The following is a 14099-nucleotide window of genomic DNA, read 5'->3' on the forward strand; positions in this document are numbered from 1 at the left end:
AAACGGGGTGGGGGGAGGGAAATGCACGGGATTATGGTGATGGCACATGGGTGACTTGGTGATGGGAAACCCGCGGGGATTACAATTGAGATGGAAAAAAAAAATGTACAAAATGATGTAAAAATAAACTTTTGTAATTAAAAAAAAAATTTTGTTTGCATAGATGTTGAACACTTGGACTAAAACAATTCTGTTTTCAAAATATCCTAGGTTCACAGAAGCGCAGTCCGTAGGCGGCCTTCATGCTGCCCTCTCTAGCCGTGTCCAGTACTGCCCTCCACGCAGCAGTCGCCAGTCGCCACGTTAACGTGACGCAGCACTGGTGACTCCAGCTCCCTAGGCTCCTCGGCGGCCCAGGACAGTCGTCCCCGCCCTCAGCTCCCGCTCATGACTCTCTGTCTCTCTCACCACCTCCGGCCAGAGCAGGCTCAGATGCCCGGGGATGCCTGGGCTTTCTCTGACCACACCAAGGCGGGAGGCGTGGTGGCCTGGAGGGGCAGTGCCTGCGCATCGCACCCCCGGGTTGGGTCAGCAGCCACGTGTCCACTATGCAGGGACCGTCCATTTTAGGGGCAATTTGCTCACTTACCGCCCAACCAGGCCCCGGGCACACTCACTTTGATCTTGGGCTCTCCGCCGGGCTTGTGGCTAACTTGGGGTGCGTCCGTGTCCATGTCGACTTCTGCTTTATCTTCAGCTTGTCCGAGAAGGACCTGGGTCCAAGCTCTGAGGCCAGCTTGCAGGCGAACACCCAATATTCTTTCAATCTGCAAAGAACAGTTACGAGTTGAGGACTCAGTCGCCTGTCACAGCAGTCTCGCGCCGGCCACGTCCCCATCTGGGCGACTGAAGCACCACGCCCCAACGTGGGTGATAAGCAGGTGGACCAGGCGGCAGGGCAGCGAAGGTCTTGAACCTGTGCAAGAGAACTCCGAAAATGTGAGGGGAGGCCCGAGAAACTGCGTCATTTGGAAGAAACCACCTTCTTTAGACAGGTGCGTCCACCTCGGTGACCTCTGGTCGCCTCCCTGGAGTCTGCCTCTAGCCACACACTCACCAGGGGGAGCCACCAGCGGTGGGGGAGGGAAGCGGAGCGCATGTACTGCTCGCCCCATCAAGCCTGCTGCGCAGGCACTTGCTCACAGAGAGGGAGGAGCCCGCGAACCCCGAAGGCTAACAGGCTCTTGCCACCCACCCCGGGGACCAGCTGCCCACAACATCCTTCGGAGACACTGCAGGGCCAGGTGCTGACCCCCACAGTGAGAGCCACGTGGCCGACATGGGCCTCGGGCCAGCACATGCTCCCTGACGCCACAGAGCCCGACCCTCCACACCGGGAAGGGGGGACTTCACTGCCGGCTATGGCTCCTGAAAGCAGGGAGGCAGAGTGGGCAGGCTTGTCAGAGAGGATCCATCCCTGGGGAGGCCAGGCGGCGCCCGAGTCACTGGAAGAACGGTCAAGTGGCCAGAAACGAGGCGCTCCCCCTCAGCTGTCTGCCGCCAGCATGGAGCGGACGAGCGGCTGAGCGCGCCCAGACATGCTCCTGCTGGGTCAAGGGTTTCAGAGGGAGGCTGGCCCTCACCGCCGCTCCGTGGAAAATGCTCTTCAGTGCCAGGCAAGCTCTGGGAGCGGGGTCCGCCCTCCGCTGACGGGAAAGCGAAGCACTCAACCTCCTCAGCACCGCCCTTACCTCCATGTCCAGCTTGTTGACCCAGATGGGCAGGTTGGAGTAGGAGTGCAGGTTTAGGTCATCCACTGCTTTCTGGACCCTGTTCAGGATCTCCGAGAAGGTCTTGTGGTCGTACATGCACGTTTCCAGGGACCGGACCTCCAGGTCTATCTTCTCTTCAATGATCAGCAGGTCATCCACCTGCACAAAGGCAAGTTGAATAATTAACCCACCTGCTCCCTATTTTTATACACCTTGGGGGCCCTCAGGTTCTAGAACGCCACAGCTAAGCAAGTCACGTGACGCCCGGCGGTCCCCGGGCACACCAGAGCCAGCGCGCTCCACTGCGCTTCCCCGCCGGCAAGGCCCGCCTCCCGCCGCTCGCCCCCAGCAGTGACAGGCTGCCTCCCGCGGGCTTCTACCGACGCCAGCGAAGAGCCCAGAGCCTGCCAACACCCAGGGACGGGGCCTGGGGCGGCATCAGCCCCTCGAGACCCGCCAGGACGCAGGCGCAGCTCACCTTTTCCTGGAAGTTGAAGACGGTCTCTGCCAAGCGCTGCACGTAGGGGTCGAGCTTGTAGGACTCCCACACTAGCGCGATGCCCTCTGCGATCAGCGCCTGCACTTCCTTCTTCAAGCCCGCCACCAGGAGCGAGATGGTGCTCCGCTCCTCCACCTTCTCGCAGGTACGCTCGTAGGTGCGCACGCTCTCGATCAGCGAGATGGCGAACGGGTACAGCTGGTTGGCCTGGTGCGCCTTGTTGACGATGGCCAGCGGGACGCGGAACCCAAGCCACTTGAGGTTGCGGACTTCCTTGGAAAGCGTGATGATCTCGGGCAGGAAGTTCACTTTCAGCTTCAGGACGTTTCCCGTGCGGCCCCGAACCCGGGTACTCTCGATGGTGAAGATGCGCCCCGAGACGCCGAGGTTCCGCTGCTGCACCTTCCTGGCCCAGTCATCGAAGATCTCCTGCGTATTGAGCTTCATGCGGAAACTGTCTCCGTCCTGCTTCAGCTTCTGCCCTTCCACGTGGTTCTCCCAGCCCTTGCCCAGCACGTCCTCTACACGCTTCATGTAGGCTGTCAGCTGCCTGTCGATCTGCTTTGCCCAGATGATGGACCCCGACACGGGCGGCAGGTCCCGCACGTGGCTCATCTTACACGCCTGGCTTTGTGGGTACTGCACCTTGAACTTGTCGTGAAGAGACTCGATGTCGTCTTTCACGCGCTGGATGAGCTGGGTCTGGTACTCACGGATGGCCCCACGAATGTGAGGCCTGACAAACAGGGCGTTGAACCTGGAGAAGATCCTAAACATCTCGTTGGCATTCTTGGCGGTGCCCAGCTGGTCTCGAAGGCGAGCGGTGATGCGGGTCTCCACCCTGTCGATCCTCTCGTCGTACCTCTTCATGGCGGCCTCCCACGCCTCTGTGCCTTCTTTGGAAACGTCGAGCCCGTCGACCTCCTTGACGTTCTCGTAAGCGAGGTTTACTTCCTCGATGGCATTCGCGTCCGCGGCGTCAAAGAGAACCTCGGCGACTTTCATGTCCTGGGGCTCAGGCACCTCTCCTTGGTTCTGCTGCGCCACTGCTGTGACCTGAAAGGCAGAGAAACCCAGTGTGGGTCTCACCTTGCTCAACACCAGCAGTCTGTGCCACACCAACGGGATTCAGCTAGCTAGGCCTGTAACATTTAGTCACAACTTCGGCTTGGCAAGGCCGAATGAAATCCTACAGCAGCTGTTTTAGTTACGCACCGCAAAGATCTACTGACAACGTGGTTTCATTGTTCAAGAAGTTAAACTGACACGTGTTACACCTGGGTTCTTGGGTTATTTCCCTTTTCGGGGCCTACCCACCGCTAACTCTGTTTTGCAAAGCTCGGCAACCAGAGGCGCGACCTACCACTTAGTCGCCAGGGCATGGTCTTCCCTTTTCATTTCTGAAGACCATAAAAAGTGACTGTGTCTGGGTCCTCCCTGATGGTGCAGCGTGTTACAGCACAGCACTGAGAAGCTAAAGCCACTTCGGCATGAGTTCGATCCCCACCTGCTTGGGAGGAGATCCACATGGCGCGGCAGACCTCTCCTGACCCGCCCGCTGCTCCCCTCAGCAGTTTGCTTCCTCATTCCGCCTGTTCTGCTCCCCATCTGTCTCTGGTGAAGCCTTTCACTGCCCCTGCGCCCCAGGTCTGTATGCATAAGTAAATAAATCTTTAAAAAGAAAAAAAAAAAGTGACCATGTCTAACTTCTCACTGCCACATCACAGGGACAAGAGCTGCGACAAGAAGAAGCCCCACCGGGTGTCTGCGTGCTGCGGGGTGCAGCTGTGGGCTGTGCCCAGGAAGTCACTTCCAGGGTGGCTCAGGCCCACACCCCCAATGCAAAAGCGAGGCAGGTGCCCTGGGTGACTCAGGTCAGCTTGGAGAACTGTGATCACCTCACTAAAACCCAGCGTGCCCTGCACTTTCTGCAGCCCCGGCCTTTGCCCCGGCGCCCCCATGTCACATCTGCGACGGGCCTTCCGAGCGCGCCCACATTCACCGTTCGTCCAGAACCACAGCTCCAGGCCCATCGTGGGGCCTTTCCATGTCACGCGGCGCTTTAACTGTGCAAAACAGAAAGCTAGTCCCTGGGCCTGCACCCCAGGAAGCAGCCCGACCTCCAGCGGCGCACCTGAGGCCGCAGCACCCTGACGATGACGGCTCTCAGCTGCTCGTGCTGGCGCCTGAACTTCCGCATCTGGTCAAGGCGCGCCTGCAGCTTCCTGTGCGCGGGGTTGATCCGCCACACCATCTTCAGGTTTTCCTCCCTCTTTCTTTTGACGATGTCTCTCAGTAACACCTGAAGCTTCTCATATTCGTCATCCCAGGTCTGAAAAACTTCAAAGCATGCTACCATAACCTAGGGTCCAAATTGAGAAAGGAAGCTTGCGTTAGAGCGCGTTCTCACCCCAAGGCCCTGAGGGTGGTTTCTGATGGATTAAGGAAACTTACTTTTTCAAATTCTTCGTAAGCAACATGCATCAATTTTCTAGTGCCCAACACTTTGAGTAACTGAGAACTCAAGTCTCTGGAAATCGCCTCCACCAAACGCAATGCTCTCTGAATGGGGTATTTTGTGTTTCGGATCTTTCTCAAATGGGTGAAAATGGCGACCAGTGCCTGCCTTATCTTGTCCAGCTCGGTGGCAGACAGCAGGTCATTGAGAGGAAAATCTTTCATCAGAGGGTTGTAGTCATTCACAGTTTCCAAGGCCTGTTTTAGACCTAGATCAAGAAAAAGGTTTCTCAGCAAGCGTACAGCTCGAGGGTACCCCTTACCGCCTAGTACGGCGTCAGTTAAGGAAATACACCTTCACATCGGCACGTCTCGAAGTTGCAAAAGATTTAGTAACAGCAAAATGTTTATCATCTCTGAAAAAACAAACTTTCTCTGGCATAAGATTAAAAAAAGAACAGTGCATTAGGAAAGGCTTCAAAGTTACTACAAAAAAACCCCAGGAACATCCACATTAGTGAATAAAAGGAACTGGAGTTGCCTCTGACTCTACCCTGGGCACATCTCTTTAGGCGCGGGAGGAAGCGGAGAGCACCCTGCAGCCTGAAGTCCCGTCGTCTGTGAGGACAGATGCCCAGCCCACTGCCAGTGAAGCGTGCGTTGCTGAGGTGAGCCACGGGTCACACTCGCCCACTCGGGAAACCGCGTGTCTCCGGCCACGTCCTGGCAGGGAGGCCGCCAAGGACGGGGCGGCAGCTGCTACGCAGGGAAGTCTCGACGGGCTTGGGGCAGCAAGCTCTGCTTCACCCAGCGCCGCCCTGCCCGGAGCCTCGCACACCTGGCTGCAGAGGAAGCCCCGGCCAGAGACCGGAGCCACAGCGGGCCAGGCGGCGCTCCGGGCCTCTCCAGCAGGAGAGGAACTGACCCATGGGCTGAAAGCCCTCGAAGGGGAAGGGAGGGTGGCGGGAAAATCATTTCCTCACCCAGAACGGAAGGAAAGGAGACATGCGCACGGCAGGAGGGGATGGCGGGCACAGCTAATTTGCACCCACGCTTCCCAGGGACCGGAAAACCCGGCCAGACCCCCGGCCGAGTCGTCACCTGTGTCTGTGTCGAAGCTGACGGTGGCGTGGAAGCGTTTGCCGTGTTTCAAGATATCCAGGGTGAGGAGAACTTCCGGGCTCTCTCGTTTCTCCTGGATGCGATAGAGCGCACGTTCCAGGTTTAGCCAAAAGCTGATTTCCTGCAAGGCAGTTCCTGACGCAGGGTCTCGATCAAGTTTGGTCACCTTTAAAGAGAAATGGCATGAAAGAGTGTCCGCTCTCTAAACCAAGGTACAAAGAGTATCGTGGCCCGAAACACCATGACAACGAATGCAGGTATTCCGGCAGGGACCTCCCCAGTGCACTCAGGTGATCTCGGCTGACACCAAAGGCATAAAACAGCTCAGACGAACAGCCCGCCCCAGCCCCAGGCTGGCACCCCGCAGCCCCTCAGGACCCCGGCCTGCTGCCCACACTACTCTGCTGACATCCAGGCCCCGGGGAGGGAGCGCAGCTGCCACACGAATCCTGTCCGCCGACACCGCCCAGGCCGCCTCGCAGTCGAGGGCAAAGCGCCGCACACCAGCAGCTGAGCCGCCCTTACTTTCTGAATTTCTCGGATCCAGCGGTTGACTCCAGACTGTAACTGGTTGAGAAAAGTTGGGTCTTCGACCTTATCTCCGAAGTCTGTGACTTTCGGCTTTTCTCCACGTTCATAGCACTGCTTTGCCACGTTTGTAATGATTGGGTGGATGGGCAGGCTGATCTCTGGGATCTCAATATTCTGCTGCAGGTGGAGGAGACCCATTTCAAGTTCTGCGATCTTTTTCTCAACCGAGGGAGCCATTTTATCACCATCCCTAAAAAGAGGAGGAAACCCGCACGTGTTAGAGTACAAGTGGCCTCCAGAGACATCATTTCAGCCTCTCAATCCGATTACCATAGACCTGACTGACCCAAAGGACTGAGACAATGTTCTCTTCTCGACTTCCCTTCTGAGTCCTGAATTAAGATCACCTTCAAGCTTGGGAACATCAAGTGAAAGATGACATATAGATTAGTGAAGGGAAAGGGGTGTTTTACCTGTCTGCCTTGCCAGACTCTCTGATGTAGGACTTGAAAAAAGGAGCCACCGCATTGCTAATGAAAGAATGCAAGGTTTCGTAAGGCGAGTCTTCACTGAGGGTGAGCACTCGGAGCTGAGAAGACACTGGTTTGTCTGCATCGATTACCGGAGTCCGCTTAATGAACGCCAAGCTGAAAGGAAGCAAGAGAAAGAATTAGAGCAGATGCTCATTCCTGTCAATCTTAGAAACATCGCCTTCTGCGTTGCACATGAATTTAAAATGCTTGGCTCTTTTAATTTAAAAATCGTATTACTGAAGAGCTCCCTTCTATTGGTGCAATGTGCTTCATACACTTTTCACTCACCTGAGCACCATGGGGCCAAGGTTATAGCTGCAGCGCATGGATGGTGACACAGGCTGGTTCGCTCGTCTCATGCACAGGTCGAGCTCATAACTGGCCTAAGGCTGACCTCATTGGCCACTGTGAGTTACAGCTGTGAGGTCGTTCATCAGCCCTACACCAACCTGCACCAGCCATTTACAGCACTCAGTGACAGGCCAGCTTTAATCAACGAAAGTCATCCACAGGTGAAAGTGTTAAGAGGGTGCTCCGGCTCCCCACAACCCGGCCTAACCAACTCTTCCAGTTCCATCATCCACCCTGCGCCCCTCTCCCCACACAATGCCATATAAGACGCACACCCCCTTCTTTGAATGTATCATGTGTTTGGTGTACAGGGGGCCTCCGTGGTGGCGCAACGGGTTAAAGCACAGCCCTGTGAAGCTATCTGCAGCCACTACAGATCAAACTGACCGAGTCTGATCCCTGGTCAGGGAGTGGCCCACATGGCACGACAGACCTCTCCTGACCTGCCACTGCTCCCCTCAGCAGTATATTTCAGTCAGTCTCTCTATTCTGCTCCCCGCTCTGGTGAATCCTCTCACCCTCCTGCACCTGTGGCCTGCACCCAGTTCTTATATGTGCGAATAAATAAATCTTTAAAAGAAAGACATGAGGGTCCTCCCTGGTGGTACAGCAGGTTAAAGTGTAGCATTGCAAGCTGGCAGGAGCTGCTTCAGTGTGAGTTTGATCCCCCACCCTGGAGGTGGCCCGCATAGCACAGCAGACCTCTCCTGACCTGCCCGCTGCTCCCCTCAGCAGTGTACTTCATCTATCTGCCTGTTCTGCTCCCCACTCTGGCTCTCGTGAATCCTCTCACCACCTCTGGCCTGTACCCTAGTTCCAATGCATAAATAAATCTTTAAAAAGAAAGACATGTACCCTGGTGATGCCAGGGGTTAAGTCTCAGCCCTATGAAGCTGCCTCTAGCCACTGTAGCACAAGGGCAATCCCTGGTCAGTCAGGGAGGTGGCCCACAGGGTACAGCAGACCTCTCCTGTCTCTCCGCTAACCTCGGCAGTGGGTTCCAGTGGATCTGCCTGTTCTGCCCCCACTCTGTCTCTGGGGAGTCCTAGAGAACCACCCACCCCCACCTCGGGCCTGCACCCAGATCTGGTGTGCGTAAATAAGTCTTAATAAGAAGGCGATGCACCGTCGTATCTGAAACTCCAGCGGCCTGCAAACCCAGCCCCAGCACACTTCTTTTTTTTCTTTAAAGAACTGTTTATTCACTGCAGTCGATGAATGCAACCCTGGCTAGGAATCGAACTCGTGCTGAGGCGGCTGCGGCCAGCTTCCTAGTGCTGCGCTTTAACCCACAGCACCGCCAGGGAGCAGCAGACCTCACCTGACCTGCCCCTTGCTCCCACTCTGTCTCTGGTGCATTCCTCATCCCTGCACCTCTGGCCTGCACCCCAGTTCTGTGTGCATCAATAGAATCAAACCTTAAAGAAGCAAAGACCACCACGGAAGCCGCAGGCTGGCAGCCGGGCTGCACCCTCACCTGTTGGACTTCACTCCGTAATGAATGTCGATGTTGATGTTATAGGAAATGAATTCTTTTTCTTCCTCTCCTTCATCACCAACATCCTCTACAACACAGTGAAAACGTCATTAGACTTGTGCCAGTATTTCCCATTTTTAATTAACCAGCTGCTAGAGGCGACGGGGGTGCCCACCCCGCCTCGCAGCGAGCCCCTGCGTGCAGCCCCACCCAGCCTGCCCTCCGCCCACCTGTCCCGACCACCACGCAGTCACCCTGTTTGCTGTGAGACCCTGGGCCAGGTGACCAGCCTCCGGCTGCCATTTCCCGGCCTGTAAGTCAGCACGCCCGGCGCAGGCAGGGCCAGCCCAGGCGGGCAGTGCAGGGCCCCCAGGCCAGTTCTGTTCCCCCAAGAGGTTCCCGCTGCCCCAACACTGAAGCCGTAGCAGGCAACAGGCGCTGCACGAAGACTCGCACTCGGCCAGCCCCGGACAGGCCTCAGGGCCTGGCGCCGACAGGGAGCGAGTTTTCCAGTGCGGGAGGCGAGTCAGCCGCCCAGACCGAGGTGGAGGGTTCAAGGAGGCTGAGGAGCCCGGGCCTCAGCCGCTGCGCCTGCCCCTGCTCCCCAGCGCCAGCGGCGGCACCCGCCCCCGTGAGCCTCGGACGCGCGCGCTGTGGCCCTGGTGCTCGGCCAGGACACACACAGTGCGCACAGGCCGAACTCCCGAAGAGTTAAAAGATCGAAATTGGAAACATGAGCAAACGTGAGAATGGGACACAACGCGAACTTGCAGGTCCAGCACCCGTCCAGGAGATGCCACATCTCTGCGGGCCAGGGCGCGGGGCTGAGTCGCAGCGCTGGAGGGCGCAGCAGGTCCCTCCTTTCCCCCGCTGCGCCCTCAGTGGACCTGCCTGGCCTGCTCCCCACTCGGCCTCCGGGGAGCCCTCTGGCCTGTACCCCAGTTCTTGTGTGCATTATCAGTCTTTTAAAAAAGTGACTAAAGCGCACACACACAAATCAACTGTTCTGTAAAGAAATGGGGGCTTACAGCAGATGACCCGCTGCCTGAAGCCAGGCACACACGCTGCGGGAGATCAGCAGCTCCTGCGATAAGCCACAGGCACAAGGAGACCCCCCAAACTCAGGGCAGCTGGCAGGGGCTCAGCAGGGCTCTCCTCGCTCCGTTTTCTGAAGAGGTGTACTACCACCGATGTCTGTGAAGCACGTTACAGAAACAGCACCCAGGGGACACACGGGAGGTGAAGGGGCCCCTGCGAAGTCACCACAGGAGTTCGGGACAAGGAACCATGGCGTGCTGGCCGAGTCCTCTTCGGGGAGGGGGCTTCGGTCATAGGAAACTGGGGCTGGACTCGGGCTGCGCAGGGGCACGGTGGGCCGCGGGGGCGGGGAGGCGCGCCTGGTGAGCGGGACGCCACCTCGCCTGCAGCTGACCTCTGCTGACGCGGCGTTAAGGAGGGGCATGACCGTCAGCCGGGCCTCATGGGCTAGCTCTGCAGTGCGGGACACACCCCGGCGGCAGCCTGAGGGCGCCTGGCCCCCGCCCGCTGAGGACACCCAGACCCTGCTTGGCAACTGCCACCCGGTACCTGAAGCCCTGGCCACCTGCGCGTTGTTGCAAACAGCAAGTACCTGCCAAATGCCGGTGTTCTAACAGCCTACCTCTGCAGAAACACTTACAAAATCTCAGGAATCTAACAACAGAGAGGCTATTCACCCGTCCTCCCGGCAGAAGCCACTGCCAGACACAGCCCACGCGTTTGTTCAGTTCACATCCTGGAGGTGTGACTCAGTTTCCCCATGCTGCCAATGCACCTGGTCAACACACAGGTGGCTGACACTGTCCACTAGGGACAGTGCGTGGAGTGGGCTCCTCGGCTGAGGCTCGCTGCAGCAAGGCCCCCTGCACACGACAGTGCCATGCACACATCTGTGGTGGAAGACTGAGTTCATATATTTTCCAGAGAGTTCCAAATGTTGTCTAGCGCCAGTGTGTGTCTACTTGTGCTGGAGGACTGAGACGCAGTCCAGACTCGGCCAGTCCACCGCCGTGCACTGCAGCATCTGCACTGGAGGAGGCGCTCAAACACGCACGCACTTTCCAGGCCTGCGACTCACCCCTAGCCTCCTGGGGGCGCAGGGTCAGTCTCAGCCCTGGGAGGCCGTCCCAGCTGCTGCAGCACGAGCGATCCCGGCCAGAGAGTGACCACAGGGCTCAACGGACACCTCAGCAGTAGGTTTCAGTGGACCCATCTGTTCTGCTCCCCACTCTGTCTCTGTGGACTCCTCTCACCCCCTGCACCTCTGGCCTGCACCCCAGTTCTTTGTGCATAAATTAATCAATCTTTAAAAATAAAGACTCACCACGTGGCCTGGCCAGATGGGGTTTCTCAAGTGCCTGCTGAACTGGCCACTGGGAGCCTGCTCCTGGCCACCCCGCACCCACTGTCCAGGGACTCACCCGGCCCTCTCAGAGTCTGGGCAGGTTGCTGCGAGTCCAGCAAAGGCCACAGGCCCTTTTCGTGGCCCCCTCCCACACCAACTCGCTCACTACACTGCCTGACCATCACGCTGCCTAAGGTGCTTCCCTCTTTCCTCAGGGCTTTAGCTTGTCCCTCTGCCCCTTCCCTGGTACTTTCTCCTGCCAGGCCCAGGCCCAGGCTCCCTCCTGACGAGAACTGAGTCTCTGCCTGGTCCCTGTCTGCTCCAGGGCAAAGCTAAGAATGGGGGTTAGGGAGTCTCAGTTTCTCAGCAACCTAGAGCTTCCCTGGGTACAGCTGTTAGAAACATGGAGCCAGGCAGTCAGGCCTCACTTTGATACTGCAGGGGGAAGTGAGCTAAAGAGCTAACGTTATTACTGCCCGAAGAACTAAAGACAATACTGTTTAAGGTTAGTATGAAGCATGAAAGATTTAACTAATATGGAATATAAGCAAACACTCCTTTCTCAGACACCAAGAAACTGAGGACAGAAATTCATTTTCAGGCTTCTGACGGGTCTGGTAATTCCGAGGTTTCAGACTCTTCCTTACAACAAAGGAGGCCGGCCCACGGTAGTCTGGGATGCGGAGACGGCACAGACAGCACTTCCTCCAACCTTCGCTTTCTAATTACGGGGCTGGCTGGTGAGCAGGGCGGCACCTACTGCTGGGGCTGGCTGGTGCCCATGGGCTCGCCACGCCCACCGTGCCCCAGTCAGGCCTTCAGCAGCCAGGCGCACAGATCCTGGCCTTGCGTTCAAGGGGCGCAGGGCCACAGACCCTCCCCATTCACTGAGTAATCATCTTGTGAACCATTCCCGGGCTACGCAAAGGCCAGAAATGAATAATTTTAGTCATTCATCTTTTATTTCTTCATCCTCAGAAAAGTTTTAAATCCACAAAACAGTCCCCACCGCTCCCTCCAGTAAGCTGAATCCCGCAGCAAACACTAGCTCCCTTCCCCATGCCAGTCTCACAGTATCTCCACTGCCCACACCCAAATCTCAGGCCAGGCTGGAATGCGGGGTTAAACTAAGTCACTGACTGAGGCAACGGCTCTTTAATCAGACACGGGTGCCCAGGCTAAGAGATCTGAGCGTAATGAAATATAAGCACCCGGTCGCACCTGGCAGAGTGACCAGAGGTCACGCGTCAAGTCCCAGGACTGCAGACCCAATGCAGCACCCGCCCGGTCCCTGACCCACCAACCCCTGTGGGTGACTCAGCAGCCCCCAACTTCAGCCCTACGACAGAGACCACGGCAAGGTGCTGTGAGCCGCATCTACCCCACCTCAAGGAAGCAGGGACTACAGAAAAGGGGCGCTCCTTTTCAAGGGGCAATAACTGAACACTCCCCCCTTCCTGCCAACACCTCCAATCTTCACCATCAAAATAAACTGCTAAATTTGCAGCCTTTGGTCTATACTTTATGGACTGTTGTACTTTGACCCAAAAAAAAAAAAGTTTGTACTAGCGGAAGTAATTAAAAAGAGATATAAACACTGATTTTCATGTTAAAATAGGCTTCTATATTCAACCTCAAGTGTTTGCAAAATTCTTTCTATGAGTACATTGTTCCAATTTTAGTATTGTACTGCTGAAACTAGCAGGGAAATTTCTTTCTAAAATAAAGGGAGGAGGGGCCCTCCCTGGGGCTGCAGCCGCTGCAGCACAAGCTCAGGCTGACCCAGCGGCTGGGGCGCGACCCCCAGGGCGCAGCAGATTTCAGTCAGTCAGCCTGTTCTCGCCACTCTGTCTCTGGGGAATCCTCTCACTCCCACACCTCCGGCCTGCACCCCAGGTCTTGTATGCATAAATAAATAAACCTTTAAATAAATAAACAAATGTCAAATTAATCCTTCATAGTCCCTGGGAAGCAAGGCCTCCTACCAAGCCCTGGGCCGGGTCTTAGGCCTGATTCATGCTCACAGAACAGGTGCTGGCACACCCGGCTGGACGACAGGGTCTCCCTTAGACTTCTAAGTGAGAGAGTGACAGGGTGAATGTCTCAGACACAGATCAGTTTCATAATTACAAGAATGAGGCAGGATTTCAGTTTTAGAGTGTCTCACTCCTCAGTCAACTTTCAAAAGTGCAAGTCATTATGGAGCCAAGATTCCGACGCCTCCATGCACACTCTGCTGGAAAGAAATCTGTCCACAAAGAAAACAAGAGATGATTTGCTCTAGAAAACATACTAAGAATTAACCTTGTAATTTTAGTGAAGTTCAAATTCTAAGATTTCAGAAAGACAAATACCCATGAGTGCTCTGGAAACAAGAACACAAGTTACCAAATGTTTCCATAAAAAAAATTAAAACCCAAATGGAACCACGGAGTAGGAATGTGGAAATCACCTGTTTCCATGCCTAAACTGCAATGAAAACACGAGCAGGCACAGCCAGGGTCAGACTGGTCCAGCAGAGACCAGTCTGTGCCTTCCACAGCCCCGGCCACCGCACACACCCCAGGGATCTCCCAACAGGAGTGGGGGCCACTGCACACACAAGAGGCTCCTGAAAGGCCAGCCTGGACACCCGCCTCCCCGGGCTGGGGGACTAGAGCGGAAAGGACTAGGGGCCTGGGCCGATGAGCAGGATGTACGAAAACAAACACCTAACCAACCAACATCGGTCCTTTCACTGAGAAATGACAGCAACGAGGTGCCCAGAGGCCAGGCGGCGCGCCCGGATCAGGCTTCCAGAGGACCCAGGCCTGACCCACCCTCTGCATCGTCACTCCTCGCTGACTCCACACTGCGCGGGCAGATGAGTCAAAAGACAAACCCAGGGGACAGCAGCCCCCAGGAGGGGAGCGCCGCAGGCCCGGAGGTCTCTGCGGAAGCGTCCGGGCGGGCCAGGCGGCCGTGCACTCGCCGCCCTCCCAACAGCCCAACAGAAGCCAACGGCTCGGTGGGGCGCCCACCGGCCCGGGGCACC

General features: G+C 56.6%; 1 protein-coding gene across 1 annotated transcript in view; it reads right to left on the reverse strand.

Annotated features, from left to right (window-relative positions):
* DYNC1H1 (dynein, cytoplasmic 1, heavy chain 1) overlaps positions 1–8780 on the reverse strand; it is a gene marked incomplete at its 5' end in the record, with an annotated part of 44443 nt that extends 35663 nt beyond the window's left edge. Inside the window, 9 exons of the mRNA XM_012724374.1 lie at positions 618–767; positions 1692–1871; positions 2191–3267; positions 4346–4573; positions 4666–4937; positions 5770–5956; positions 6316–6571; positions 6795–6968; positions 8683–8780. Coding sequence (XP_012579828.1) covers positions 618–767; positions 1692–1871; positions 2191–3267; positions 4346–4573; positions 4666–4937; positions 5770–5956; positions 6316–6571; positions 6795–6968; positions 8683–8780 — 2622 coding nt within the window. The remainder of the gene's footprint in view (positions 1–617; positions 768–1691; positions 1872–2190; positions 3268–4345; positions 4574–4665; positions 4938–5769; positions 5957–6315; positions 6572–6794; positions 6969–8682) is intronic.
* Positions 8781–14099: the final 5319 nt, after the last annotated feature.

The sequence above is a fragment of the Condylura cristata genome, unplaced genomic scaffold, assembly GCF_000260355.1.
Source record: "Condylura cristata isolate star-nosed mole 26May11 unplaced genomic scaffold, ConCri1.0 scaffold00013, whole genome shotgun sequence".
Taxonomy (NCBI): domain Eukaryota; kingdom Metazoa; phylum Chordata; class Mammalia; order Eulipotyphla; family Talpidae; genus Condylura; species Condylura cristata.